This window comes from Fundulus heteroclitus, unplaced genomic scaffold (assembly GCF_011125445.2).
Source record: "Fundulus heteroclitus isolate FHET01 unplaced genomic scaffold, MU-UCD_Fhet_4.1 scaffold_39, whole genome shotgun sequence".
Taxonomy (NCBI): domain Eukaryota; kingdom Metazoa; phylum Chordata; class Actinopteri; order Cyprinodontiformes; family Fundulidae; genus Fundulus; species Fundulus heteroclitus.
This window is the reverse complement of record NW_023396803.1, coordinates 1,257,487-1,284,062: the sequence shown is the minus strand read 5'-3', so window position 1 is coordinate 1,284,062 and position 26,576 is coordinate 1,257,487. Positions and strand designations below refer to the sequence as shown.

Here is a 26,576-nt window from a genome sequence, read left to right as displayed (position 1 = left end):
TCTCTCTCTTTTCTCTTCATAGTAGGTACACCTGGTCTGGCGTTCTGTTAACTGTGACATCATCCAGAGAAGACGGCTCACCCGCTACTACCATCTAATGTAGAACAGATTACTAGATCAATGTGTGCTTCTGTGCTTTTTTGTTTATCTTGTTGTGTCTCTGTTCTGTCTTCTGTAACCCCAGTCGGTCGAGGCAGATGACCGTTCATACTGAGCCCGGTTCTGCCGGAGGTTTTTCCTTCCCGTTAATGGGTGGTTTTTCTTCCCACTGTCGCTTCATGCTTGCTCAGTATGAGGGATTGCAGCAAAGCCATGTACAATGCAGATGACTCTTCCTGTGGCTCTACGCTTCCCCAGGAGTGAATGCTGCTTGTCGGGACTTTGATGCAATCAACTGGTTTCCTTATATAGGACATTTTTGACCAATCTGTATAATCTGACCCAATCTGTATAATATGATTGAACTTGACTTTGTAAAGTGCCTTGTGATGACATGTTTCATGATTTGGCGCTATATAAATAAAATTGAATTGAATTGAACCAACGAGCAAGTCTATGTATTAAACTGATTGACCTGTACTTAATGCTATGTATGATTATATAAACTCTAAAACAAGTAATAAAATTAGATCATCTCACTGCTACAACTGTCTTCACTTCCATGTGGAGGCAAACCCACTTTACACATTTTACCAATACCTAAAGGACATGTCTAATTCCCTAATTGTTACATATCCAAAAATTGCAGACCTCTGCGATTTGGAAATTGCGTTTTTGTAAATCGCAATTATATTGAAAATGCGATTAATTGTGCAGCCCTAATGGCCACAGTTGGAAATAACTCAATTAACTGCAAGAGCAGCGACAGACACACTTACAGAGGGAAGTTGTTGTCAGCTGTTCATTCCACTGAACTTTCTGACTTGCTGGTTTGCATAAATCCAAAGAAAACCTTTGACCACCACCACTTTTCATGCCATCTGTGGTCAGTTTGAGATGCTCTTCCAACAGTTAAAATGATTGAACACAGATGAAGCTCAGTCTGGCAGATGTCCGCTTTGCAAAGACCCGCCCTACTCTGATTGGCTAATGTCCCGGCTCTGCCAGGTTTCATTGGTTGAGCGTAGCGTCTGTTTAAAACCTTGAATAAGAGGTCTAGATGGAACTTTTTCGTCGCAGCGCCAGAGAACTTTAACCCCTGTTATAAGCACAAGAATGACTGAAGAGCTTCTCCTGTTCACCGGAGACATGACCATCTTGCAAGACAGTTACGTCCTCAAAGTAGGTCTGCTTCATAGCTAGGCCAGAGGATGCTGTCAGCCCAGCAGCTGGCCTTTTCATTAGGTGATGTCTACTGGTCAGATGCCGGTATTACAAAAAAATGCAATCCCACTCTGAGTGGCAGCAAGGCTTTCTGAGATTTTATTTAAGGCAAAATGGACAGAAACAGCCATCTGTGCAGCATCAGGATCCCCGTTAGATGCGCTAAAGCTTGCTTGTGGAGTCCGACCTCCATTTCTTTTCTTTTTTTGTGTGTGTAGTGAAGGACTGTTCAGAGCTGCTTTTATCATCCAGTTCAGGTCTTTGTGAGCCCTTCTGGAGCTAGGACAACATTATAGCTGAGATCATTAGATGAATTACATGAAAAAGAAAATAATAAGCTAATATTTTCATGAAGGTGCTATGACTTTTCCAGTGGGAGCTATAGTGCCCCCTTGCGCCACCATGGATCAGATGTTAAATACCATAGCACGTGTTTCAATTCACCCCACAGCTTAATCACTGACAGCTGTATAAAAAGCAGCAACAGAAGTAATTCAAATAACTTCATATAGTTCTCAGAGGAAGAGTGGGGTGAAAAAATAAAACCATTGTTACCTTAAACACATCTTCAACTTCCTGAGAAGAGTTTGCTACAATCAGTGTCTTCTGGCAAACATCAGGACTGAAATCCAATGCTCCCAGCAATACAGATATCTTGTTGCTCTCAAGAGTCATTAAGATAACCTGTACCAAAAAAAAACAATGAAACAGAGAAGCAGGTTTTGATGCACATGTTTAGACTACATATTTCTCATTATCATTAACTTGAAACACAACAACCATGGTTCCATGGGTTTACATATATTTATTGACCCTCAGCAGTTACTCATTGCAATTTAGTTTATTAGAAGGATAATATAATGTCTAGCATAATGAACATCACTTTTTTACTAGGGCTATCAATTAAAAAAATAATCTAATTAATGACATACTCTGTAATTATTCTAAATTAATTGCATATAATTTTTTGCTGTGAAAGTATTTTAAATATTTAAATTCAAATGATTCAATGAATAATCAGCATTAGATACATTAAAGTTCAAAAACTTTTATTCACATTTCATGCCTTCAGACGTTTTAACATGTGTCGTTGTGGCATATGTGGAACACAGTAACGTAGGGGACACAATGAAAATAAATGAACACTCCCCTCAATATCAACAGTTTACAACAGTAAAGTGACGTCAGCGCTACTTCCGGGTTACGCGGGTAGGCAAAAGCAGGACTGTTCTTGCCAAACACCGTGACAAAACTGGTGAATTAAAGGTATACTATGCAACCGGGGTTGATTTTCCAGCGAGGCTCCCCCCAGAGGGCGAAAGTAAAAGTGCACTGTCGTAAAGATGCTCAGCTGTTCTGGTTTCTCCGTCAAGCCAGGCGCGGTTGTTTTGAGCTTAGCAGACAGGCGAACGCAACGAAAAGTCTAAAAAACGGCAGTACAAACAGTGACTAACACAGTGAAAGTATGAACATCAGGGTTTCCCGCAGCGCTATCTTGGCGAGGCGGCCGCCACCGCCAACATTAAAAAAATAAAAAAATAAAAAAAATAAAAATAATAATAATAATAAAAAAACTCAATATGCTTGCATGTTTATTTGACGTTAACACGCGGTTCTTTGTTGTTGCTTTCGCGCATGCATATAGTGAATGGCAGGGCAAAAACACATGGAGTTCTTGCCGTAAAGCAAGACCGACTCTCGTGGTCTTGCACGAGACTTCTGAGCCTGTGGGTGCAGGCCGAGGGCTCTTGCAATTGCAAGTACGGTATTTCCCCCACAGACCACCAGGGCGGCCGAGAAAACCTTTGTTCGACCTGAAATGACTCATTTAATCATCCAAAACGGTATGGAACACATTAATTAACTGAAAAATGTTGCATAGTATGCCTTTAAAGCGTGCTTTTAGTCAGGTTATTTTTGAAACGTAAACAATGCCTACAACTTGTTGTGCTCCCGCTTGCACATAGAGGCATCCCAAATCGTTGGATGTACGTTTCTTTCGTTTACCGAAGGACGAAGAAAGACGAAAGAAATGGATATTTTCAATGAAACAGGACCCAGGCAGACAAATCCCAATCGACTGTGGGAGCCATCATACCCCGACAGAATTTGCAGTCTACACTTCATCTCCGGTAAATACAACTTAATTTTGCACTGGTCATTGTTCTGCTTAAATAATTAAAGCCGCAAGCGGCGTTGATCGGCCCTGCAGCGAAGCGCCTTCGCGCACAGCCGGCCGCCAGCCACCGCAGAAGCTGTCACGCATTTTTCCGGCCCGTCCACCGGACGATAAACACCAATGCGTTGGGCAGCGCTCACCCACGACTCACAAAAAATCTAGTGCAGATCGGTCGATGTAGCGAGGAGATTACAGCCGTTGAATAATGATAATGCATTTGGCCACCGGGCCGGACTAAATCGTTTGGCCAGCATTCACAGACTCGCTATCTGGATGGTATCTGGCAATCTGATACCATCAACTTACTCTTAAAACGATCTTGTGATACATTATCTAATGAAGAAAAATACGTCGAGAACTCGTCGTTTGCCACTGTGCTCGCCTTCTGCCTTCCAGTCCAGCGCGCAGGCGCGAAAAACCCGGATGAAAACAATAGCAGTGAACTACCCTATACGACATTGATTAATTTGCGTTATTTTTTTTAATCCATTATTTATTTATTTTTATTAATTAATCGAAATTAACGAGTTATTTTGACAGCCCTATTTTTTACCTAAGGTCTTGCAAAAACCTACTCTACTCTCCATTTACTCTTGGAGACTCTTCAGTCCTCAGTATCCCACTCATTCGTAGTGGACTTCTTTCTCTGGATACTCTTCTGTAATTTGTTTTCCACTACCAAAGGCCCAGTTCAACTGGGTCGTAAAGGCCGCACAACCATACAGCTTCAATCACTTTTAACTGTTTCAGGAGCTGTTTTTCTTTTTCCAGGGCCAGCCCGGGTTTCTCCGGCTCTGCTGAAGACCAGGATCGACGCGAGCAAGCTCGAGAAGAGTTTTGAGTGAACGCCCTTTTTCAGGGTGAGGAAAAATGAGAAGGTTTTTCTCTGAGATCCAGTAAAACTGAAGAGCGACACATTAATATTAGGGACCACTATGAATAAAGCCGGTCAAACCAAATTAGATATTTATTATTTTCAAGCCATAAATCACAGCTTAAGGGTAAAAAAAATGAAAAAAGGACACTTTCTGTGGGCAGACCACCCCATAGCCTGATAGCAAGCACTTAATCGAACGGATAAAAAAATAATATCACTGTGGTTAAGAAACTTTGAAACTCTTAATGTGTTCTCCTCTCCCCGCCATGGTTGAGGCAAAAGATCTAATATAAAGCTTTAAATTTTAACTGTGTCTGAAACCACCGGGCAAGGCAGCTGTTTGCTTCAGGAGTCTCTCTCTCTCTCTCTCTCTCTCTCTCACACACACACACACACACACACACACAGTTTCAAAGCAGACAGCGTTCAGATGAGCTCTACCTTATTTTATCATTAGATGTGTGATCCAGATATTTATCCAGGCGGGTTACTGCTTAAAAATATCCAAGGCTACGTTCACACTGCAGGTCTTGATGCTCAACTCCCATTTTTTGCTGAAATCTGACTTTTTGTGAAGTGGCCGTTCAGTCCCAAAGCAACCCACATGCACGAACTTACAAGAGACATCACACAGCAGTGCACTGTTTACAGAAGTAATGGTGAACTGTTTCTAGAAGTGTGTCAGCCAACTCTCTAGCTTTTCCTGTCAAAGTCTCAACATTCAATGTCCCTACTCTCAGTCCTAGGGACTCATTGTCCTCCTCTTCTACTTCTCTGACCATCAGTAGCCCAATTTTCCTTTTGTGGCCTCTACCAATCCCGCTTAGAGATCATGTTACTGACTCGCATGGTATATTTGGCAAAGGTTTTACACTGGATGCTATTCCTGACCCAATTTATCCGGGCGCTGGACCAGCCCAAAATAGAACACAGGACACTGTGTGGCTAGATTGTCCACATTAAATATGACTAACCTGCTGAATGTTACCATAGAGTGCAGCTTCCTCAGGGACACTTATGACAATGTAGGGATTTGGCATATGACAACAGATTAGATTCTCCATGGGACTGGTCCATCTTTTGGCGGAAGCAACCAGCTGCCGAGGACAGGATCCTTTCTCTTCACTGGAAGTCACCTTCTGAAAATGTTGTAGGATGCTTGCCATCTGGAAAAAAAACATCAACATTTATGCCTACATAGAAAATGTAAAGTGTAAGAAATGTATGTACCTTTTCTTTTCTGCATCAGATATGGTTGACAAAGATCATTGTTTTGCAATGCCGCAAATCAACAAATTGGTTTGCTGGGTAAAGAGCAAAGGCAATAACCCAAAATATGCAATGTATGTGCATGTGGTTCAGGGATGCTCATGTGATTACAGCTACTAAACAACAAAATTACTATGCTACAGCAGTCTACAACTGCCATTTACAGCCCCTCTGGTTTAGGTGCTGAATTTTAACGGATTTTGCCTTACAATGACCTTGAAAACGACCTGTGGCGTCTCTGCATTTGGGGCCAGTGGGACCTGGCCCCACCAGATGTCGCTGTGGAGCTCTGTGTTCACAATAATCAGTGGGACAGGACTGTTCTTTATAGAACAATGTTGTAAAAAGACAAATTCCCTTACCAATAAAATTCTGTTATTAACATTTGTGTCTACATATCTAAGAATGCCAGAAAACTGACAAGCTCAGTAGGCTAAATCCTCTTGAGGTGCTTTGACATTGGGGCTGGCACACCAACGATTGTTTAAATAATGAACATCTGAAATTGCGGTGCCCTACACGCTTTCAGTACACAGCCGTGGGCCACAAATCCTCTGGCCCCTAGCTCGGATCGTCCAAAAAATAAAATACTGGAAATGCACACATTACGTTTACGTTCTGCTGGAAAGTGTGTGACCATCTAGTGGAGGTTGTCCTTGCCGGATCATTGAAGGACTGATGTGAATCTTTTCTGTTCAATAAATTAACATTATTACTGAGCCTTTATTAGTAATTTCATATCTAAAATTTAAATTACATTTAGCTTATATAAAATGGCATTTCTAGTGTGTTGGTTTATGTCAATTTATCTGTTTCATTTTAAATTTATCAAAGTCAGGCTGTATGTGTCACAAAAAAATGTGTTGCTGCTAATAGGTGTTGAGTTTTTGTGCCCCACTTAACTTATCATGCCACAGACACCACTGACTACGACATCTAGTAAGTAGCATATGCACTCCTAAAAGTGTTGCTTTGCTGCCGTTTTTTTGATATCCAATGTAGCAGGTTTTATTTCATTGGGGAAAAATGAGCTGTTACCTGATCAGGTGCATGAGTGAAAAGCTTGTCAGCTTCATCTAGCACCAGATGACACAGCCGTAAGAAAAGAAAACAGTGACAAGACAGCAGACGAACTAAAGTGAAAGGGGTGGTCACCAACAGCCGGCCTGTTGTAAAGAAAAAAACTGTTATAATTTAGATCTAAAAAGTAAAACATATTTAGATAATGCCTATTAGGAAAATACAGATCTGAATTCTGCTCTGCTTACAATTTTTGGGGATTTTTACAGCCTTGGCTTCATCCTTGCCAATGCCCACCAGGACAATAACTGGGTGTAGTTTTTGAGAAACCTTGCTTTCTTCTAGCAGATCGCACACCGCCTGAGCCTTCTGCCAGCCTGGACACAGCAGCACTGCTATTGGCTGCATGCAAACACATCTTTAGAAAGCAGAAACAAATTACAGTGTTTTTGCATTTTAGACAATTTTTACTCACTCCAGAACTGGAAAGGTGGGATAAGAGGATGGAATTTAGAAGGATGTGGGTGAGGAAGGGAATAAGGTAGCCGAGTGGCTGGTCCGCATTGTGGGAAATAATTAAAGTGTTGCATCCACGGGCCACAGCTGGCCAACTGTAGCGGTCATCTGGGGAAAGAGTGCTGTAGTTTTTCCGATGCAAGACCTGCAGACCAACCAGATAATTGCACCAAATTTAAATACTTTAGAGGAAACAATTGTTTAGAATTTCCTCAGATCTTTTTAAAACATTTGTTATAAAGCAGGGATGTCAAAGTCAAATACACCGAAGGCCAAAAAAACAAATTTGCTACAAGCCGAGGGCCGGACTGGTTCAACGTTTATTAAAACATATTGAAATAATTACACATAACCTACTGAACCAAGAACTAACACTGTATATTATTTAATAATTAAATTAGTAAAGCAACATTTTCTAATGGATCTGTCAGTAATTTGAAGTGAAACAATTTTTAACAGACAAAACAAACTTCCTTCAAAACGAAAAAAAAAATTGCATGTTCTGTACAATAAAAGAATAAAGCAATATTTTGTTATGGCTCTGTCAGTAACCTCAAGGGAAACATTTTCAACAGGCAAACAGCAAAAAATTTAATTGTTTTTAAAAACAAAATTGTAATGATCTGAGTGGGGATGAACCCGGTATTCAGCCAGACACGGTCTCCATGCATTTTATGGAGGGAAACAGATGGGTGAACAGAATCCAACAGATCGTAAGGCAGACATCCGGACAACAAACTGGCAGCAAACAGAACTGGGCAGAACAGACAGGACAGGTTAAAAATAGACAGGATCAAGGTGCTGAGGGTTCTTACCAAAAGGGACCAGACTGAGGCAACAAATGAATGGATGACATGAAACAAACCGACGGGGAGCAGAGAACTAAAGCAGGCTTAAATAGGCGGACAGACAGGTAAGTGGAAGGAAACTAATCAAGGACAGGTGGGAGTGATTAAGGGAGCAGATAGGACACTAGAAAATAAACCTAAGACCTCAGATAAAACCGAACAAACCAAGCACAGAACTAAATCAGAGCTAAAACAGGGCTGACTAACACAAAAAAGAGGCTAAACTAGAATCCAAAACAGAAATAAACCCAGAGGCTGGAAAGAGCTACTTAATCAAATAATAAACATAAACCAGAACAGAACATGACAAAAATGTTTCTTAATATCAAGAAAAATACATAAATAAAAGTGCATGCATCATAAACTGAAAATGCATTATTGTGCTGCTCCATGATTCTACCCAACACTGCTTTCAAATCGTAAAATAAGAAAAAAAGAATCAAATCAGTTGTTTTATGGCTCTAATCTGCAATTTTCCGTGAGTCCACTTAACTGAAAAATAAATATGAATAAAGACAATAAAATCTATGGCAATTAATTCAAAGAAAAATCCTGTCTTGTTGAAAGAAATGTAAAAATTTAACTGATTAAAAACTAAAACATACGTTACTGCTCTGTGCTCACTTGTCTGAGGCAGAGCCTAATACTTGGTGGTGTCTCATCTTTTGTACAGTATATCAATGTTCAGGGTTAGACTGTGAGCTGAGGAAATCCTCAGGATTGAGTGAAGGTGATTATCAGTAAGACGGCTCCTGTGTGATGTTTTGTTTAACTTCATTAAAGAGAAAGGTTGTTCACACAGGTATGTGCTGCCAAACATAGAGAGCGTCCCAGCAGCTTGGATGTGCAACTGGGGCAATTGTGTCGGGGATGAAACGTTTTTGTGCTTTTCATGTTTGGATTTTTTTTCTCCCTTTAACAATCCAACACACCGGGCTGAAATCGGTGTTCTAAGGAGGCGGAGCCCACTGATTGTGCTCCACAACTGCTGCGTGCAGGTGTCAGCAGAGGCTGATTGACACCAAAAAAAAATGAGCCTGGATGGAAGGACAGGGGAGCTGATCCTGCAGGTGACAGAGACAGACACGCTGCCGAGCGAAGGGCAGGTGGGATCCGCACGCCAGACACAGAATACCGCGAGGTCTGCCCCTCTGCCCGCACCTGTAAATAGCGCTTCGTCTCGATCAGAGTATCAGCAGGAAATGCGTATTCCGACCGAGTGTTGGTACGGGGATGCTGAAGTTTTCCTGCTTCTTTCTTTTAGCTGGATCGGTCTGAAAAGCGGCGTGGCACGCCGAAGAGTGGAACAGTGCTGGAGTGCCGCAGAATCAGCTGTTGATCAGCAACAGTGTGCGCTGTAGACGGATTGCCTCCACCAGAAGGAGCATAGTAAGCGAATGATAAATGGTGACTTTTAAAGGACAATTATTGAATCTTGGACTTTTAAAAAAAGGGAAAGGGACTGTTTTATCATGCCACTATTACAGTGGCTTTTGTTGTAATAAAACATCTTGGGCTTGATTGTTTTACTGTTTGGGTTTTTGAGTTGCTTGCTTGCCCCTTGTGTCAAAGACGGAGTGTGGGGCCATATTGGTCACACGTGCAAAATGCCAGCGGGCGGCTGTGCCCTGTGGGCTGGTTCTAATAGTAATTAAATATCATCCAGGGGGCCGTAGATAATTCATTCGGGCCTTGACTTTGACATATGTGTTATAAAGGAACTAAAACAGCTGGGCAAGCTGTCTGTAACTCTTTCACTACATGAAGAGTCCTACAAATACAAACTATGCAATAAAACATAAACTGCTTGGCCAAAAAAAAAAAAAGTCACCACCTGGATTTAACTAAGCAAATAGGTACGAGCCTCCCATTGGATAATTACTGCATGGGCAATTATGTTTCAGCTGGCAACAACTGGTGCAATGAGTTTCTTCTCATTTCTTAATCATGTCAAACGACACATCCCATGGTCTTGGAAAAGATGTCAATCTGTTACAGAAGGGTCAAATCACTGGCATGCAACAAGCATAGAAAACATTTAAGGAGATTCCAGAAACTACAAAAAATGGGTTAAAAGCTGTCCAACACATTATTAAAAACTTTAAGTATAGTGGGGGCCGATTGTGGCGGGAAAGAAAAAAATGATTGTGATGCTGATCACGTAAACGTTTGGTCAAATCAAATCTAAGAAAAAAAAACATTAGAACTCCGGGCTATGTTTAATAGTGAAAGTTAGAGCATTTCCACACGCACAATGCGAAGGGAACTCAAGGGATTATGACTGAACAGCTGTGTAGCCTTAAGAAAAAAACACTAATCAGGGAGGCTAACCAGAAAAAAAGGCTTAAATTTGCTAGGGAGCATGATGATTGGGCTCTGGAGCAACAGAAGATCATATGATTTGATGAGTCCAGATTTGCCCAGTTCTAAATTGTTGGCCACATCATTGTAAGCAGAGAGGCAGGTGAAGTGATGCACCCATTATGCATAGTGCCTACTGTACAAGACAGTAGGGGCAGTTCTATGATCTGGAGTTGATGCAGTTGGTCAGGTCTAGGTTCAGCGACAATATGTGCTCAAATAATCAGCAGCGTTCCTTGCACTCCAAAACACCTGTCTCCTCAGGAGGTCTACAGTCATGGCCAAAAATATTGAGAATGACACAAATATTATATTTTCACATGATCTGCTGCCCTCTGGTTTTCATGTGTGTATGTCAGATGTCATCACATACGTACAGAAATACAATTGCAATCATATTATGAGTAACAAAAGCTTTTAATGACAGAATGAGTTAATGCACCAAGTCAATATTTGCAGTGTTGACCCCTCTTCTTCGGGACCTCTGCAATTCTCCCTGGCATGCTCTCAATCAACTTCTGGACCAAATCCTGACTGATAGCTGTCCATTCTTGCACAATCAATGCTTGCTTTTTGTCAGAATTCCTAGGTTTTCGTTTTTCCACCAGTCTCTTGATTGACCACAGGTTTTCAATGGGATTAAGATCAGGGGAGTTTCCAGGCCATGGACCCAACATCTTTTGTTCCCTGAGCCAGTTAGATATCACCTTTGCTTTATGGCAAGGTGCTCTATCATGCTGGAAAAGGCATTGTTCATCACCAAATTGCTCTTGGACGGTTGGGAGAAGTTGCTCTCGGAGGACATTCTGGTACCATTCTTTATTCATGGCTGTGTTTTTAGGTAAGACTGTGAGAGAGCCGACTCCCTTGGCTGAGAAGCAACCCCACACATGAATGGTTTCAGGATGCTTTACAGTTGGCATGAGACAAGACTGGTGGTAGCGCTCACCTCGTCTTCTCCGAACAAGCTGTTTTCCAGATGTCCCAAACAATCAGAAAGGGGATTCATCAGAGAAAATGACTTTACCCCAGTCCTCAGCAGTCCACTCCCTGTACCTTTTGCACAATATCCGTCTGTCCCTGATGTTTTCCCTGGAGAGAAGTGGCTTCTTTGCTGCCCTCCTTGAGACCAGGCCGTGCTCCAAGAGTCTCCGCCTCACAGTGCGTGCAGATGCACTCACACCTGCCTGCTGCCATTCCTGAGCAAGTTCTGCACTGCTGGTAGCCCGATCCCGCAGCTGAAACACTTTTAAGAGACGGTCCTGGCTCTTGCTGGTCTTTCTTGGGCGCCCTGGAGCCTTTTTGGCAACAATGGAACCTCTCTCCTTGAAGTTCTTGATGATGCGATAGATTGTTGACAGGTGCAATCTTTCTAGCTGCTATTCTTTCCTGTTAGACAATTTTTGTGCAGTGCAATGATGACTGCACGTGTTTCTTTAGAGATAACAATGGTTCACAGAAGAGAAACAATGATGCCAAGCACCAGCCTCTTTTTAAAGTGTCCAGTGGTGTCATTCTTACTTAATCATGACAGATTGATCTCCAGCCCTGTCCTCATCACCACTTACACCTGTGTTAATGGAGCAATCACTGAAACCATGTTAGCTGGTCCTTTTAAGGCAGGGCTGCAATGACATTGAAATGTGTTTTGGGGGATAAAGTTCATTTTCTAGGCAAATATTGACTTTGCAATTAATTGCTGTTACGCTGATCACTCTTTATAACATTCTGGAGTATATGCAAATTGCCGTTATAAAAACTGAAGCAGTAGACTTTGTAAATATTAACATTTTAATCATTCTCAATACTTTTGGCCATGACTGTAGTTTACTGTTCAGGTTAACACCCAGGTACTTATAAGAGTCCACTATCTCCACATCAGTTCCCTGGATGTTCACCTGTGAGGTTAGGTGAGTCTGCGCAAGTTGAACATCAGCTCTTTCATTTTCCCTGCATGGGAGTTTGCCCAACCAGTCTACATGTGCTTTGTGGATCTGGAGACGGCATTCGACCGTGTCCCTTGGGGGGTACTCCGGGAGCATGTAGTACCAGGCCTTTTAATAAGGGTTGTCAGGTCTCTGTATGACTGATGTCAGAGTCTGGTCCGCATTGCTGGCAGTAAGTCGGACTCATTTCCAGTGAGAGTTTGAATCCGCCAAAGATGCCCTTTGTCACGGATTCCGTTCATAACTTTTATGGACAGAATTTCTAGGCACAGCCAAAGTGTTGAGGGGATCCGTTTTGGTGAGTTTTCTCCGTAGTGTGTCTGGGCTCTCCCTTAGAGATAGGGTGAGAAGCTCAGTCATCCAGGGAGGACTCAGAGTAGAGCCGCTGCTCCTCCACGTCCAGAGGAGCCAGTTGAGGTGGCTCGGGCATCTGGTTAGGATGCCTCCTGGATGCCTCCCTGCTGAGGTGTTCCGGGCACGTCCCACCGGGAGGAGACCCAGGACACGCTGGAGGGACTATGTCTCTCTGCTAGCCTTGGAACGCCTTGATTTCGAATGCCAAGATATCCTTTGTCCTTTAGTCCTGTTTGGTTTGAAATGCTGTTTGTTATTGGAGTCTCTGAAAAACTCAAGATTTTCTCCAAACACAAAATCCCAGTACATTTCAAACCAAACAGGAACCTCAGACAGAGGCTGGTGCACCCCAAGAACAAAACTCCCAAACCTAAGATGAGATGTATGCAGTTCAGTGCACTGAGGAATGTTTTGATCTTTATATTGGAGAAACCAAACAACCTCTCCACAGACGCATGGCTCAACACAGGAGAGCTACCTCCTCAGGACAAGACTCTGCTGTCCACCTACACCTTAAGGACAAAGGACACTCTTTTGAGGACCAAAATGTTCACATTGTTTGAAAGGGGTGTGAATGAAGCCATCTAAGTTAAGAGAGAAAAAAAACAACACTGTGCTGCACTTTTCATTGATTTATCAAAAGCGTTCGACACTGTCAACCACAATTTACTTGAAGAGAGATTGACCAAAATTGGACTCTCTAAACAAGCCGTTGGATGGTTCAGTAATTATCTGACTGATCGATCTCAATGTGTCAAATCAGATAAAATTTGTTCTAATTCATTATCACTAACTAAAGGAGTGCCCCAAGGCTCCGTTTTGGGGCCTCTACTATTTACTATCTATGTGAACAATGTTGGTCAGGATCTTATAGACACTAAGTACCATTTTTATGCTGATGACATGATTTTTTACAGTTTTGGAAAAAACCCTAGTGCGTGTGTCTTTACGTTACAGATTGCTTTTAATTTGGTTCAGTACAGGCTTTTAAAATTAGATCTTCTTTTAAATTCAAATAAAAGTAAAATGATGCTATTTTCAAGAAAAAAGACAAAATTGCAAAATAGCTATCCTCTTATCACTTTGCATGGGTCAGAAATAGAAAGGGTTCAATCTTTTAAATATTTAGGAATTTTAATTGATGAAAATCTAAATTTTAAACCTCATGTTGAACAATTGCTTAAAAAACTCAGACTGAAAATTGGCTTCTTCTTCAGGAATAGGCTTTGTTTCTCTTTTAAGTCGAAGAAGAGACTGGTAGCTGCAACGTTTTTACCCATTCTGGACTATGGTGACCTAATCTATATTAATGCCCCAGATCAAGTTTTAAAAATGTTAGACTCAATTTACCATGCCTCTCTACGATTTATCACAAATTGTAAGCCTCGCACACACCACTGTGAACTTTATATACGTGTGGGCTGGCCAGCATTAGAGACACGTAGACTCACTCACTGGTATATGATCATTTATAAGGGTATTCTGCGTCTGCTCCCCTCATACCTCTGTGAGTTCATTCAACCAAGAGCGGCTGGACTGTATTCTCTACGTTCTCAAGAGTCTCTGCTTCTGTCTGTACCTAGTATCCGTACTGAAGCTGGAAAGACAGCTTTTCAGTACTCTGCCCCCACAGCATGGAACAATCTTCAGAAAGACTGGAAGTTGAAGGATTTGATTCCGATTGGACATTTTAAACGATTGCTCAAAGGTTTGGAAATGAGATCTATGGTTTGTAACTGTTTTATGAAATTCTAATTTAGATAGATGTTATTGTAAACTGTAATGTAAATTGTAATGTAATCTTTTGCCGCTATCTTGGCCAGGACTCCCTTGAAAAAGAGATTGTTAATCTCAATGGGACTTTTCCTGGTTAAAAAAAAAAAAAAAAACCTTAAACAGAGGAGAAGGACTTAGGTTCCAACTCTCAAAAACGTACAATACAGCTATAGGGTTGATTCCGCCCAATCATCACCTGAATTCTCACCCCCAAACGGGTGATCAAAACATTGCTCCTGTAAACCAGGCCAATAACAACTCCACATTTCAGAGGCATGGACCAGTTTCGGTTCAATTTGCATGTTATCTAAGCCATTACAAGGCCTTTGTTGGGCAGTACTATAAAGCTTGACGCTGCACATTACTCCAGACTTTTTGAATTGAGAAAGCTTCCAGGATAGGAAGCGAAACGTCTTCAAACTTCGTTGTTTTTTACTTTTTTTGGAATGACCATGACCTGGATGACTGAGAATCTTCACCAGCATTCTTAACACGGTCAGGCTCAGTATGGCCGTCAACGGTCGATATAAATGACCCTTCTTCAAGAAAAAGCGCTTCCATGCTAAATTAGCCTGAACTAACACATTACTCCTCGTAATAAAAACGTAACAGCAATTTTACAAGGAGATCACTGGTTGGTTGCTGGCATTTATCAGCCAAGTTACTGGAAGCAGGGTAATAAACACTGACAGATGAGATAGCCATTCACACACCAAAGGAAGTTGTTCTCAGATGTTCGATCTGCTCCAGTTTCTGGTATGCTTATATCCAAAGAAAACGTTTGACCACCACTACCTTCATTCATGCCATCTGTGGCCAGTTTGAGATTTTCTTCCAATTACAAGTCAAAATGATGGAACACCGTCAGACTGGCAGATGTCCGCTTTGCAAAGACCCACCTAAACAGGTGGATCTATTTTTTTTGCTCTCATTTTCCAATTGACAGAAATCCATCGCAGCGATGGAGAAATTTAGAGTAGAGACTAGTCAGACCTTGTAGCAACATATCCTTCTGACTGTAGTTGCCATATACTGTATTAAGCAATAGTCATCAGCAACTACAAAGTGAACAGAGCTGCTGAAAAATAGATTTGAGTGGACCATATCCAAGTCTACACTGTAAACAAATCCAGGCAAATAAAAGTACATAGATTAGGGATGAAGTGATATGACTATTCGGTCGATATCAGATATTAATATTGCTGTTACAGCCAATTTAACAATATTAGGGTTGCAACTAACGATTATTTTAATATATCGATAAATCGGTCGACCATTTTCAGGGTTTCCCGCAGCGCTATCTTGGCTACCGCCTCGCCAACATTCAAAAAAAAAAAACTAACTCGATATGCTTGCATGTTTATTTGACGTTAACACGCGTTTTTTTGTTGTTGCTTTCGCGCGTGCATATAGTGAATGGCAGGGAAAAACACATGGATACGCCCCCCCACCCCGCGTTAGAAGTTATCGTCGACCCCCCCGCTCCGCGAGTCAGTCCACGCAAAAATTGTGTCTCTTACCCCCCCCCCCCCCTTCGCGAGTCGGTCCGCGCAAAACTTGACGTCTCTCCACCCCCCACCTCACCGCCTCGTCTAAGCAAATTTTTACGATTAATTCGACAAAAAAGTTTTGTTTCCACTTCTTGTTTCCAAAATAGAACATCTGGTCTGAGAGCAAATAAGCGCAAAAAAAGTTGCTATTTAGGTGTTCTGTTACAATAACATTAGGTAATAAATAATATTGCTTAGTTTATGCCGACTAGATTGTAAATCATTTAATAGTCAATGATGTCTATATGAACAGTGATTTAACACTACAAAAGTAAAGCTGTAAAACTGGGGTGTCAAATGCAGTTTGATTGAAACTCACCCTTGTTCTAGTGCACCTAGAGGGAAAAAAGTGGCATAGCAATGCAACCAGTTCAAAAACACTACTTCTGACAATCAAATAAACCACCAGGCCATGTCATACTGTTTCAGCACAAGCTGCATTTTACATAAATACTACATGCTACATTTGTCCTTCTACATATTTTTCTTCAAAGAAGATTTAGTTTCTCTAATTTTTCATTTGAGAGTCAAAAAGGGTGTTTGATATTTAATACCTTTTATTTCTTCTATGGGTTTTACATGTTTCAGGGTGTCCTTTAGGGATGTGTATCTCTCGTTTTTCTGTGTTTTAATTTGGGTCTGCCTTTTATCAATCTGAGTGATATAGTAATGACTTGTCCTGCTGTTGAGCTCCCTTCACCCTCATCAATGACTCCATGTTGCTTCAGCTCCTGTATCATCACTGTGTCATTCCCATGCCATTTCAAATCTCACATGTTACTTTTGTTCCCTATGCTACCTATCTTTGAGGACTTAGTTTGAGCCGTGTTCTCTGTGACTTCCTTAGGAGAATCTACTACTACTACTACTACAACAACTACTACAAAAAATAAATAAATAGATAGATAAAAAAAATAAATACATAAATAAAAAAAATCAGAATTTGAAAATACTGCCTCCGCCTCAATGCGTTCAACTTGCTCTGCAGCCAGTCAGCGTTGACGACGCTCTGCAGGTGCGGTTAATGGCTCCGCGACATGGCGAGTGACGCATTAATCGCGCGACACAGTGAATCGATGATGAAATTTGTTGCCAACGCTTTTAATTAGCAATTTATATCGATTTTATCGATTTGTTGTTGCAGCCTTAAATAATATACAATAATTTAATGCTGTATACTTTTTTTCCTAACTTTGACACCATGAAAAAAAATAATTACCACCCAACAATCCTGCACTGCATTACTACTTTCACATGCCCCAACAAATACCACATGGTCAACCCCCTTGCAGAAGAAATCTAGAAACAGCAACAAGATGGAAATAAACACTGATTACCATTACCGGCCCAGTTTTACTTATGGGGCCAATACTGATATTAGGAGAGAGATATATATAGACTTAAAACACTTTTAATATATTTTGTGGTAAAAATAAATGTAGCGATAAAAAAACTATATACAGTACAACTTCTTCGCATTCTTTTTTGGCAATATATGGCTGTGACTGCATGTCAAGCACTTCTAGCCCTACAAATAGTGCTCTTCGAAAACATTTTTAAATAAAATTCTTCAGTACACCAGTTAAACAGTGTGATATTTATTCCTAAAATGCAGACCGTAATTGCATTTGATCAGATTAGATTGGTAATTGCTGATGGAGTCATGGAGAAAAGAAAAAGAAAATAAGAAAAAGACAAAAATAAATTGACAATACTGTCAGTTTTGGGGATTTTTAAACTCCATGAATTAAAATTAATTAATTCCAATCCCAAACTTTCCATTAATTGTTAATTTGTCAAGATAAATTCTAATTCATAACATAAAAAACTTTACATTTTTCTATATTCAACTATTTTCTATTCTTAAATTAAAATAAAAACAGTCTAAGAAGTCAACTCGGGTCACAATACTATTTACCTGACGGAGGGAATCTGTGACGGGAGCATCTTCCAAGGTGTTGCATGGTTCCACTGAAAAGGCTGAATGCACTAAAATTCCTTTCAACCAGGGATCACCAAATACAGCCTACAAAAAAAAGGATAAAAAAAAACAACAAAGACAAGGGCTTGCTCAATGGGAGACACAGTCTCCATTTATACTCAGGAATGTTGAAACAGCAAAGATCTAGACTACTGGTTTCATTCCAGTGTGTACCACTTAAGAGCCCAACTATCTTGAATGTATTGAATATACTTAGGATTAGACTTATTTGGCAGAAAAAGAGCAAACATTAAACTAAAGACATCTTCCAAGAGATGGGATAACATCAGATTCCACACATTAGTACTTGGCAACAGAATAAAATGCAGCAGTTAAATGGGTTACAAATGGTAAAAACACTTAAGTGCAAAGAGAACAAAACTCAGTTCTCGGTCAATATTGCCTTCTCTACTGGGACATACTGTTTACACAGCAAAGATGCTTAAATCAGAGGCCACTGGACTTTGCTGAGTTTAAAAAAAAAAGTTTCAACACCTATCAGGGAGTCTTTGTAAAGTAGCCCTCTCTAGGATACTGCAGGATAGAAGGGCATGCAATAAAGCAATAGAGTACAGCTCCAAAGTAAAACCTTTGCTCCTTGAGGTATTCAATGAGTGATCACAATTTTAGGTGGAAAGTTTTGCCAGGAATTTTGTTTCAAATATGCAAAGCCAGTAAAACTTACCACTTTATCTCCATTGTCTAAATCAGCGTTAAAAGGCTCTGGATTCAACCATGCTAAAAGGCTACAGAAAAAAGAAGAAAATTGCAATCAATCACAATTCAAAGCTTTACAAGGCATTAATACTCGGTAAGAAAAACCTAAAGAGATGAAGCATCATTATGCTTTATAAGTAGTTTGCGCAAAGAATTTGTAGAGGCAAGGAGAAGCTTGTCAGGGAATATGTTTACAGATGAATGTTTGTTCCATGATAAAGGTCTGATACTAATATATAATAAACTTGGAAAATATGTTTCAACACAGCTCAGGACAGAACATAAACATGAGAAAATAAGCCCCAGTCTAAAGAATCAGTATTCAAGACATTATATGTTTTAGGTTAATTTGGGTTAATTAATAATTGTTTACCACAAATGCAACATTTTACACTAAAACAGAAATACCTATCATTGTCCCACAAAGAGGAAATCCAGGCGTGACAATGGCAAAAACATGTACAAACATTTGCCAGGAATGACCAAATGTTTGTCAACCACACAAAGCCATCAAGCAATGTGCTCCACAAGATAGGTCAACAGGTAGAGAAGCTTTGGATTATACAACAAACTTGGAGTTCTAAAAAGGTTTATTGGCAGGCTTTAATGCTGATTTACATAACAGTAAAATACATGTTTCAGATAACTCCATTCTTTTTAACCAAATCCATGTTTAGCGATCTGGGGTCTCAATGAAGCTGTTACATTGTGTAAGAGCTTCTCCATCATCATCATAAAAAGGATTCTTGGATCAATGTGTGCTTCTGTGTCTCTGCTCTGTCTTCTCTAACCCCCAGTTGGTCGAGGCAGATGAACGTCCATACTAAGCCTGATTCTGCTCAAGGTTCCCTGTTAAAGGGGAGTTTTCTCCACTGTCACTTCATGCATGCTCAGTATGAGGGATTGCTGCAAAGCCATCAACAATGCAGACGACTGTCCACTGTGGCTATATGATTTGTCATGAGTGAATGCTGCTTGTCAAGACTTGATGGAATCTACTCGGTTTTCTTAGATAGGAAATTTATTGACCAATCAGGATATTTTGATTGAATTTGACTTTGTTAAGTGCCTTGAGATGACGTGTTGTAAATTGGAGCTATATAAATAAAATTTAATTGAATCATGGAAAGCAACAAAGAGAAATATGCATAAGAAATTTGCTTCTTGTCTTCTGCATTGCCTCCAACAGGTTGCTAATTTAGTAAAATGTTTTCCTTGGATTGGAGTTTTGAAATATTTGACCACGTACTTCCAGCAGAATTTCCTCCATATCATGCAGTTAGCAGTTTCCCACTGTTCCTCATATATTGATGTCCATTCCAGTTCAGATATTAAATTGCCTTGTCATCATGGAAAGAAAGAAAATATATAATGGTGATAACATAATATAAATTGTGATTCCCTTAGTCATTTGTAATAAAAGTAATTTTTTTTTATCTAATTTCCTAATTTTCTGCCGTTCTCTTTAAAATCGCAAACTTTTCGCTATTTTTCATGTAAATCCTTGGTGGCGCTTGATAGCGAAGCCGGTGAGGGGAGGCCACGCTCGCTGCGGCCTCCCCTGGGATTGCGCAATCCCATGTTAACTGCGCTGGCTTCCATTCTGTGAATGCATCTTCCTGTCTCTAGATCATAAATTCAATTGTTCAAACAGTTATGAACTGATTTTCCACAATTTAATGTATGTGGATTACGAATTGTGTTTTGGTCATCAAACTGTGTGCAGGTAACATGTTTTCGTGCTGCTGGGCGATCATAACCGGCAAAGAACTGGTTGTAGGTAAGGCCGGCAGTTCCTTGGCCTCTAGGCAGGGGGCGCTCAAGGGGCACCGCTCGTGATCCTAAAACTGTAGAGTGACAGCAAGTTATGGATGTATTATTAGCGAGTTATGTTAAACAAGTAAAGCACTAAAAAGACTCTAAACATACAGCCGGAACACGACTGATCAAGGAAGGCTTTCCCTCCTGGCAGTGAGCTCCACTGAGACTGAGAGACTTTTAAAACTGAAGAAGATAGAGAACTTTTACCAGAAAATGACTAATATTTTTGTTCAGAAAGAGCGCCGCATGGACTTCATTTATAAGTAGAGGTAAGACAGCAGTAATTACGCATGTTTTGTTTTTGTAATAAAATGTGCGTAATGTGGGTTATAGTTTTTAAATGTGTTACAAATGCAGAAATCCATCATAACTCAAACTGTTACCAATCAAATGACAAATAATTTAGGGATCAAAGTAAACATAATTGAATTGCGGAACAACAATCACTTTAATCAAATTAATTCCCCCCCATAAGTTTTAATTTCCCCCACTTATCTAAATTTGTTTTTATTTTTAGGAGAAGAGATTCCGTATTTGAATGCATTATTTCTTCAAAATTAGGGTTCAGAAGAATACCTAAATATTTAATAACTGACGGCAACTATTTAAAAATAAAAGCAGTGACATATCTAGACTGGCATGTAGGCAAGAGAGGCATATGCCCTCAGACTTGCTCCAATTTATCTTATAACCTGATATATTTGAGTAAAAATCAACACATTTAATCAGGGCTAGCAGAGACTGCAGCGGGTCTGATAACACTGCCAAAATATCATCCGCATAGAGTTTCTGACACCAGCCATCACTCCCTTAATTTTTGAATCTGCACATATTTTTAAGGCTAACGGCTCTACAAAATATCATGAAAAGCAATGGAGATAGGCTACATCCCTGCCTCATTCATCTGAAGAGAAAAAAAATCCTGAAACTATTGACTATTTAAAAACAATTTGGATCCTCTGAATTAGGGACATGGATATTACACAGTACAATTCAAATCCCATTAATATCAAAGAATCAGAATCAGAGATAGTTTAATAATCCCAGAGGGAAATTACTTAATAATAATAAGAACCTCTACAAAGATGAAATGTTCCTCCCCAACAGCTTTTTATTTTTAAGAATCATGACACTGTTTCTTTTACTGGAATATGAGCTATGTACTACTGTACCAACCCAGTCTCTTAAATTTCCGTGCTTCTTCCTTCCCTGCTACATGCGATTCCTGAATGCGTGCCATGTCTGTTTTTTGTTTTCAAATATGAAAGAACCTTCCTCCTCTTAATTGGATCTCCACATGCCTCTATATTCCAAGATATAATTTTAATGTATCCAGACATTACAGATAAATAGAATAAATACTGTAAGCAGTGCTTTGAAATGTACAGGCATTTAACACAATCATTTTAAATACAATCCCTTGGCCCTTATAAAATGCTGTCTGAAAGAACAATGTAAACAGAAACAAATCATTATAATCATGTTCTAGTATTTCCAGTTCAGATTCCAATTTGAGTATTTTGTGCTGTCCTGAATGTTTCAGTTTTGAGCAATAACCAATTATTTTTCCTCTAAGGACAGCTTTACAGGCATCCCAAAGTATTATGGGATTGATCTCTCCATCATCATTCATTTCTATGTACTCTTTAATATCTGCTGTAATTTGAGTCATTTTTTGGGTCAGAACATAATTATTTAATCTCCACAAAGTGTTCTTGTGATCCATATCAATGTCTAAATATATTGGACTGTCCATGCTCCCTATTGTGCAATCTGACACCCTGTGGAGATCTTTACTAAAAATAATCAATTATAGAGAAGAGGGAGTGTGGATTTGAGAAGAAAGTATAGTATTTTGTTGTCGGATTAAGTTGTCTCCACAGCTCAATCAACCTGACATCATTTAGAGCCCATTTGATTTTTTTATTTATTAAATTTGACTGAGTTACTCTCGGATTAGGGGTTAGGGTTAGAGGAGTCAAGCTCCAAATTCAACCTTACATCAAACCCCCCCCCCCCCCCAGTATCAAAATGCCTTGAGTTTTTTGCTATAATCAAATCAAACATTTGTCTAACGAAGGCATAATTTAGCAGAGTCACTAATGATCCTCTCATCTTCCCCCTTGACAAGACATATCTACGTTCTTTATCTTTCTTTTCAAATAATATTACTAATAATAATACTTTTAAGACTAATCTTAAAACTTTCCTTTTTGACAAAGCTTATAGTTAGAGTGGCTGATGTTACCCTGAGGTACCTCTATAGTTATACTGCTATAGGCTTAGGCTACTGGAGGACATCGGGGCCTATTTTTTTCACTCTACTGATTTCTACTGTTCTCCAGTTTTGCATCACATTACATTGAAATGACTGTTGTCATTCCAGCTTTTAACTTTTTGTTCTCTCTCTTTTTTTTCTTCATAGTAGGTACACCTGGTCTGACGTTCTGTTAGCTGTGACATCATCCAGGGGAAGACAGATCACTCGCTATTACCATCTAATGTAGAACAGATTACTGGATCAATCTGTGCTTCTGTGCTTTTTTGTCTCTCTTGTTGTGTCTCTGCTCTGTCTTCTGTAACCCCCAGTCGGTCGAGGCAGATGACCGTTCATACTGAGCCCGGTTCTGCCGGAGGTTTTTCCTTCCCGTTAATGGGGAATTTTTCTTTCCACTGCCGCTTCATGCTTGCTGAGTATGAGGGATTGCTGCAAAGCCATGGACATTGCAGACGACTCTCCCTGTGGCTCTACGCTTCTTCAGGAGGGAATGCTGCTTGTCAAGACTTTGATGCAATCAACTGGTTCCCTCATATAGGAATTTTGTTTTTTGACCAATCTGTATAATTTGACGCAATCTGTATAATCTGACTGATTTTGACTTTGTAAAGTGCCTTGAGATGACATGTTTCATGAACTGGCGCTATATAAATAAAATTGAATTGAATTGAAATTTCAAATGTAATTTTATTTGATATTAAAATTGACACCACTCCTATGACCCACTGAGTAGAAAAATGAATATTGATATTCAAAACCCATTCTAGATAGTTTTGCATGTTCCGTTTTGGAAAGATGAGTTTCCTGTAAGAATGCTATTCCAGTATTAAACCTTTTAAATTTTGTTAAAGTCTTGCTTCTTTAAATATTCTTTGGACAAACAGGATTTTTGTTGATATTTACAAATAGGAAATTTTGTTAAAGTAAAAATTAGGCCAATTACTGACAAGAATATAAACCTAAAGGAAATTTTTATTAATGCCTATAAATCAAAAATTAAAAGGGAAAACTATTTCACTTATCTATTGTCATGATGTGTCTTGGATGAACCCGGACACAGCACACACACACAGAGCTGGTTTTTGAGAGTGGGGGAACTAGAGAGCGTATGGAAACGCTGACTAACAAAGAGCGTATGGAAACGCTGGGGGAACTAGAGAGCGTATGGAAATGCTGGGGGAACTAGAGAGTGTATGGAAACGTTTGGGGAACCAAAGAGCCTAGAGAACACTGGGGCACCAAAGAGCCTAGAGAACACTGGGGCACCAAAGAGCCTAGAGAACACAGGGGCACCAAAGAGCCTAGAGAACACTGGGGCACCAAAGAGCCTAGCGAACACTGGGGAACCAAAGAGCCTAGAGAACGCTGGGGAACCAAAGAGCCTAGAGAACACTGGGGAACCAAAGAGCCTAGAGAACATTGGGGAACCAAAGGGCGTTAGGAATCGCCAGGGAACAAAGGAGGGCGTAGGGAAACGCTGGGGCGTAAGGAAACACCGGAGAACAATGGGCGTATGGAAACGCCAGGGGACAAAGGAAGCGTATGGAAACGCCAGGAGACAAAGGAAGCGTATGGAAACGCTGGGGACTAGAAAGCGTATGGAAACGCTAGGGGACAAAGGGCGTAAGGAAACGCCAGGGGGCAAAGAAAGCGTTTAACACACCGGGAAACAGGAGGGTTCCAGAACAACTCAGGAGCTAGGGAGCACTAGAACAACACATAAACTAGAGGAAGCTAGAACCACACAGAAACTAGGGGACGCTAGAACCACGCAGAAACTAAGGGACGCTAGGATGACGCAGAAACTAAGGAACGCTATAACCACACAGAAACTAAGGGACGCTAGGACAACGCAGAAACTAAGGAACGCTAGAACCACACAGAAACTAGGGGGAAGCTAGAACCACGCAGAAACTAAGGAACGCAGAAACAACTCAAAACTAGGGAGTGCAGGAACCTATGAGTGCTGGGACCTTATGAGCGCCGGGACCTTATGAGCACTTGGAAACGTAAGATCTCTCCGAAACAAGACCGAGGAACTCGCAGCACTAACCCGTTTCCAAAGGAGGTACAGAGACACTAGTATGTGCTTCACGGAGATGTGGTTATATGGATCTGTCCCGGACTCAGTGATTTCACAGAATGGCTTTAAACTTATCCGCACTGACAGAACTTTTGTAGAGAGCGGAAAAAAGAGAGGAGGGGGGCTGGCGGTGTTTGTGAATGAGAGATGGTGTAATGCGGCGCATGTTCACGTGAAGCAGCAGATATGCTGCTCGGATGTCGAAATTCTCGCAGTGAGTTTGAGACCTTATTACCTTCCGAGAGAGTTTGGCCACGTGATCATGCTCTGTGTTTACATCCCTCCCTCCGCGGACGCCGCCGCCGCGTGTGAGCGGATCCACGCCACAGTAAACAGTCTGCAAACACAGCACCCCCGCGCTCTAATGCTGATCACAGGGGATTTCAACTATGGCTCCCTCCGTTCCACCCTCCACACGCTCACCCAGTACGTCACATCTACAACAAGGGACAATAAAACGCTGGACCTTTTTTATGCTAATGTTAAAGACGCCTACACCTCCACCCACCTCCCCCCACTGGGATGCTCGGACCACAACCTCGTCTACCTGCTCCCCCATTACATTCCACTGGTGAGGAGAACAATAGCGCAGAAGAAGTCAGTGAAAGTTTGGTCAGATGAGGCGAATGAGAGACTGAGGGATCGTTCCAAAGCTCTCATGGTGATGACATCAACGGCCTGACTGAATGCATCACTGGCTACATGAACTTCTGTGTGGAGAGCATTGTGCCTACACGACGGCTACGTTGCTTTCCAAACAACCCCCTTTGGGTGACCCCTGAGCTGAAAGTCCTCCTGAAACAGAAGAAGAGGGCTTTCTACTCAGGGGACAGAGAGGAGCAGCGTAGAGCTCAGCGGGAGCTCCAGTGGAGGATCAGGGCGGCAAAAAAGGATTATGGGAAGAAGATGGAGGAGCAGCTGGCGCAGAACGTCAGGGATGTGTGGAGTGGTCTAAAGAACATCTCCAGCTTTGGGCAGAGGACCAGCAGGGCTGCAGACGGTGACACCAAGTTTGCAGATGAGTTGAACACATTCTTCACCCGGTTTGACTCCCCCCACACTGGCCCCCTCCCTGCCGTCAACTCTCCACACGTCTCGAACCATAAGCCCTCCAGAGATCTACCATCCCCCAACCGCTATTCTTATCAAAGACCAACCCATCCACACCTTCGGTCCTACCTTCCTCCCCCCTCAAAATCACACCAATGCAGGTGAGAGGTCAGCCTGGGGGTGGTGTCCACCCTGTTGAAGACCTCCTGTGTGGTACCGGTTCCCAAAACACCGCACGCCAGGGAACCAGCCCACTTCAGACCAGTCACCCTGACCTCCCACCTGATGAAGATCATGGAGCGCCTCATCCTTTCACACCTGCGCACCGTGGTGAGCCCCACCCTGGACCCGCTGCAGTTTGCCTACCGGCCCAACATCAGAGTAGAGGATGCCATCATCTACCTGCTGAATCGGGCGCTCACCCACCTGGAGCGCTGTGAGAGTCATGTTCGTTGACTTCTCCAGCGCTTTCAACACCATCAGACCGGTGCTGCTGAGGGGGAAGCTGGAGGACGCTGGGGTGGACAAACATCTGGCTGACTGGACCATCGACTACCTCACTGACCGCCCCCAGCACATGCGGCTGCACGGCTGTCAGTCAGAGGTGGCACTCTGCAGCACCGGGGC

General features: G+C 41.3%; 1 protein-coding gene and 1 long non-coding RNA gene across 3 annotated transcripts in view; one reads left to right on the top strand and one right to left on the bottom strand.

The window, feature by feature from the left end:
* The window catches only part of tdrd12 (tudor domain containing 12), a 277,622-nt gene that overhangs the window by 164,620 nt on the left and 86,426 nt on the right, over positions 1-26,576 (bottom strand). For both annotated transcript variants that reach the window (XM_036130848.1, XM_036130849.1), the window contains 7 exons: positions 18,686-18,746; positions 17,938-18,045; positions 7,144-7,329; positions 6,917-7,070; positions 6,687-6,814; positions 5,354-5,545; positions 1,879-2,007 (listed from right to left, as the gene is read on the bottom strand). In XM_036130848.1, the coding sequence (XP_035986741.1) occupies positions 1,879-2,007; positions 5,354-5,545; positions 6,687-6,814; positions 6,917-7,070; positions 7,144-7,329; positions 17,938-18,045; positions 18,686-18,746 (958 nt within the window). The remainder of the gene's footprint in view (positions 1-1,878; positions 2,008-5,353; positions 5,546-6,686; positions 6,815-6,916; positions 7,071-7,143; positions 7,330-17,937; positions 18,046-18,685; positions 18,747-26,576) is intronic.
* LOC110367455 lies at positions 7,821-9,553 on the top strand. The gene is made up of 3 exons (XR_002427475.2): positions 7,821-8,097; positions 8,988-9,195; positions 9,297-9,553. It is a non-coding gene; the product is annotated as an uncharacterized LOC110367455 (long non-coding RNA).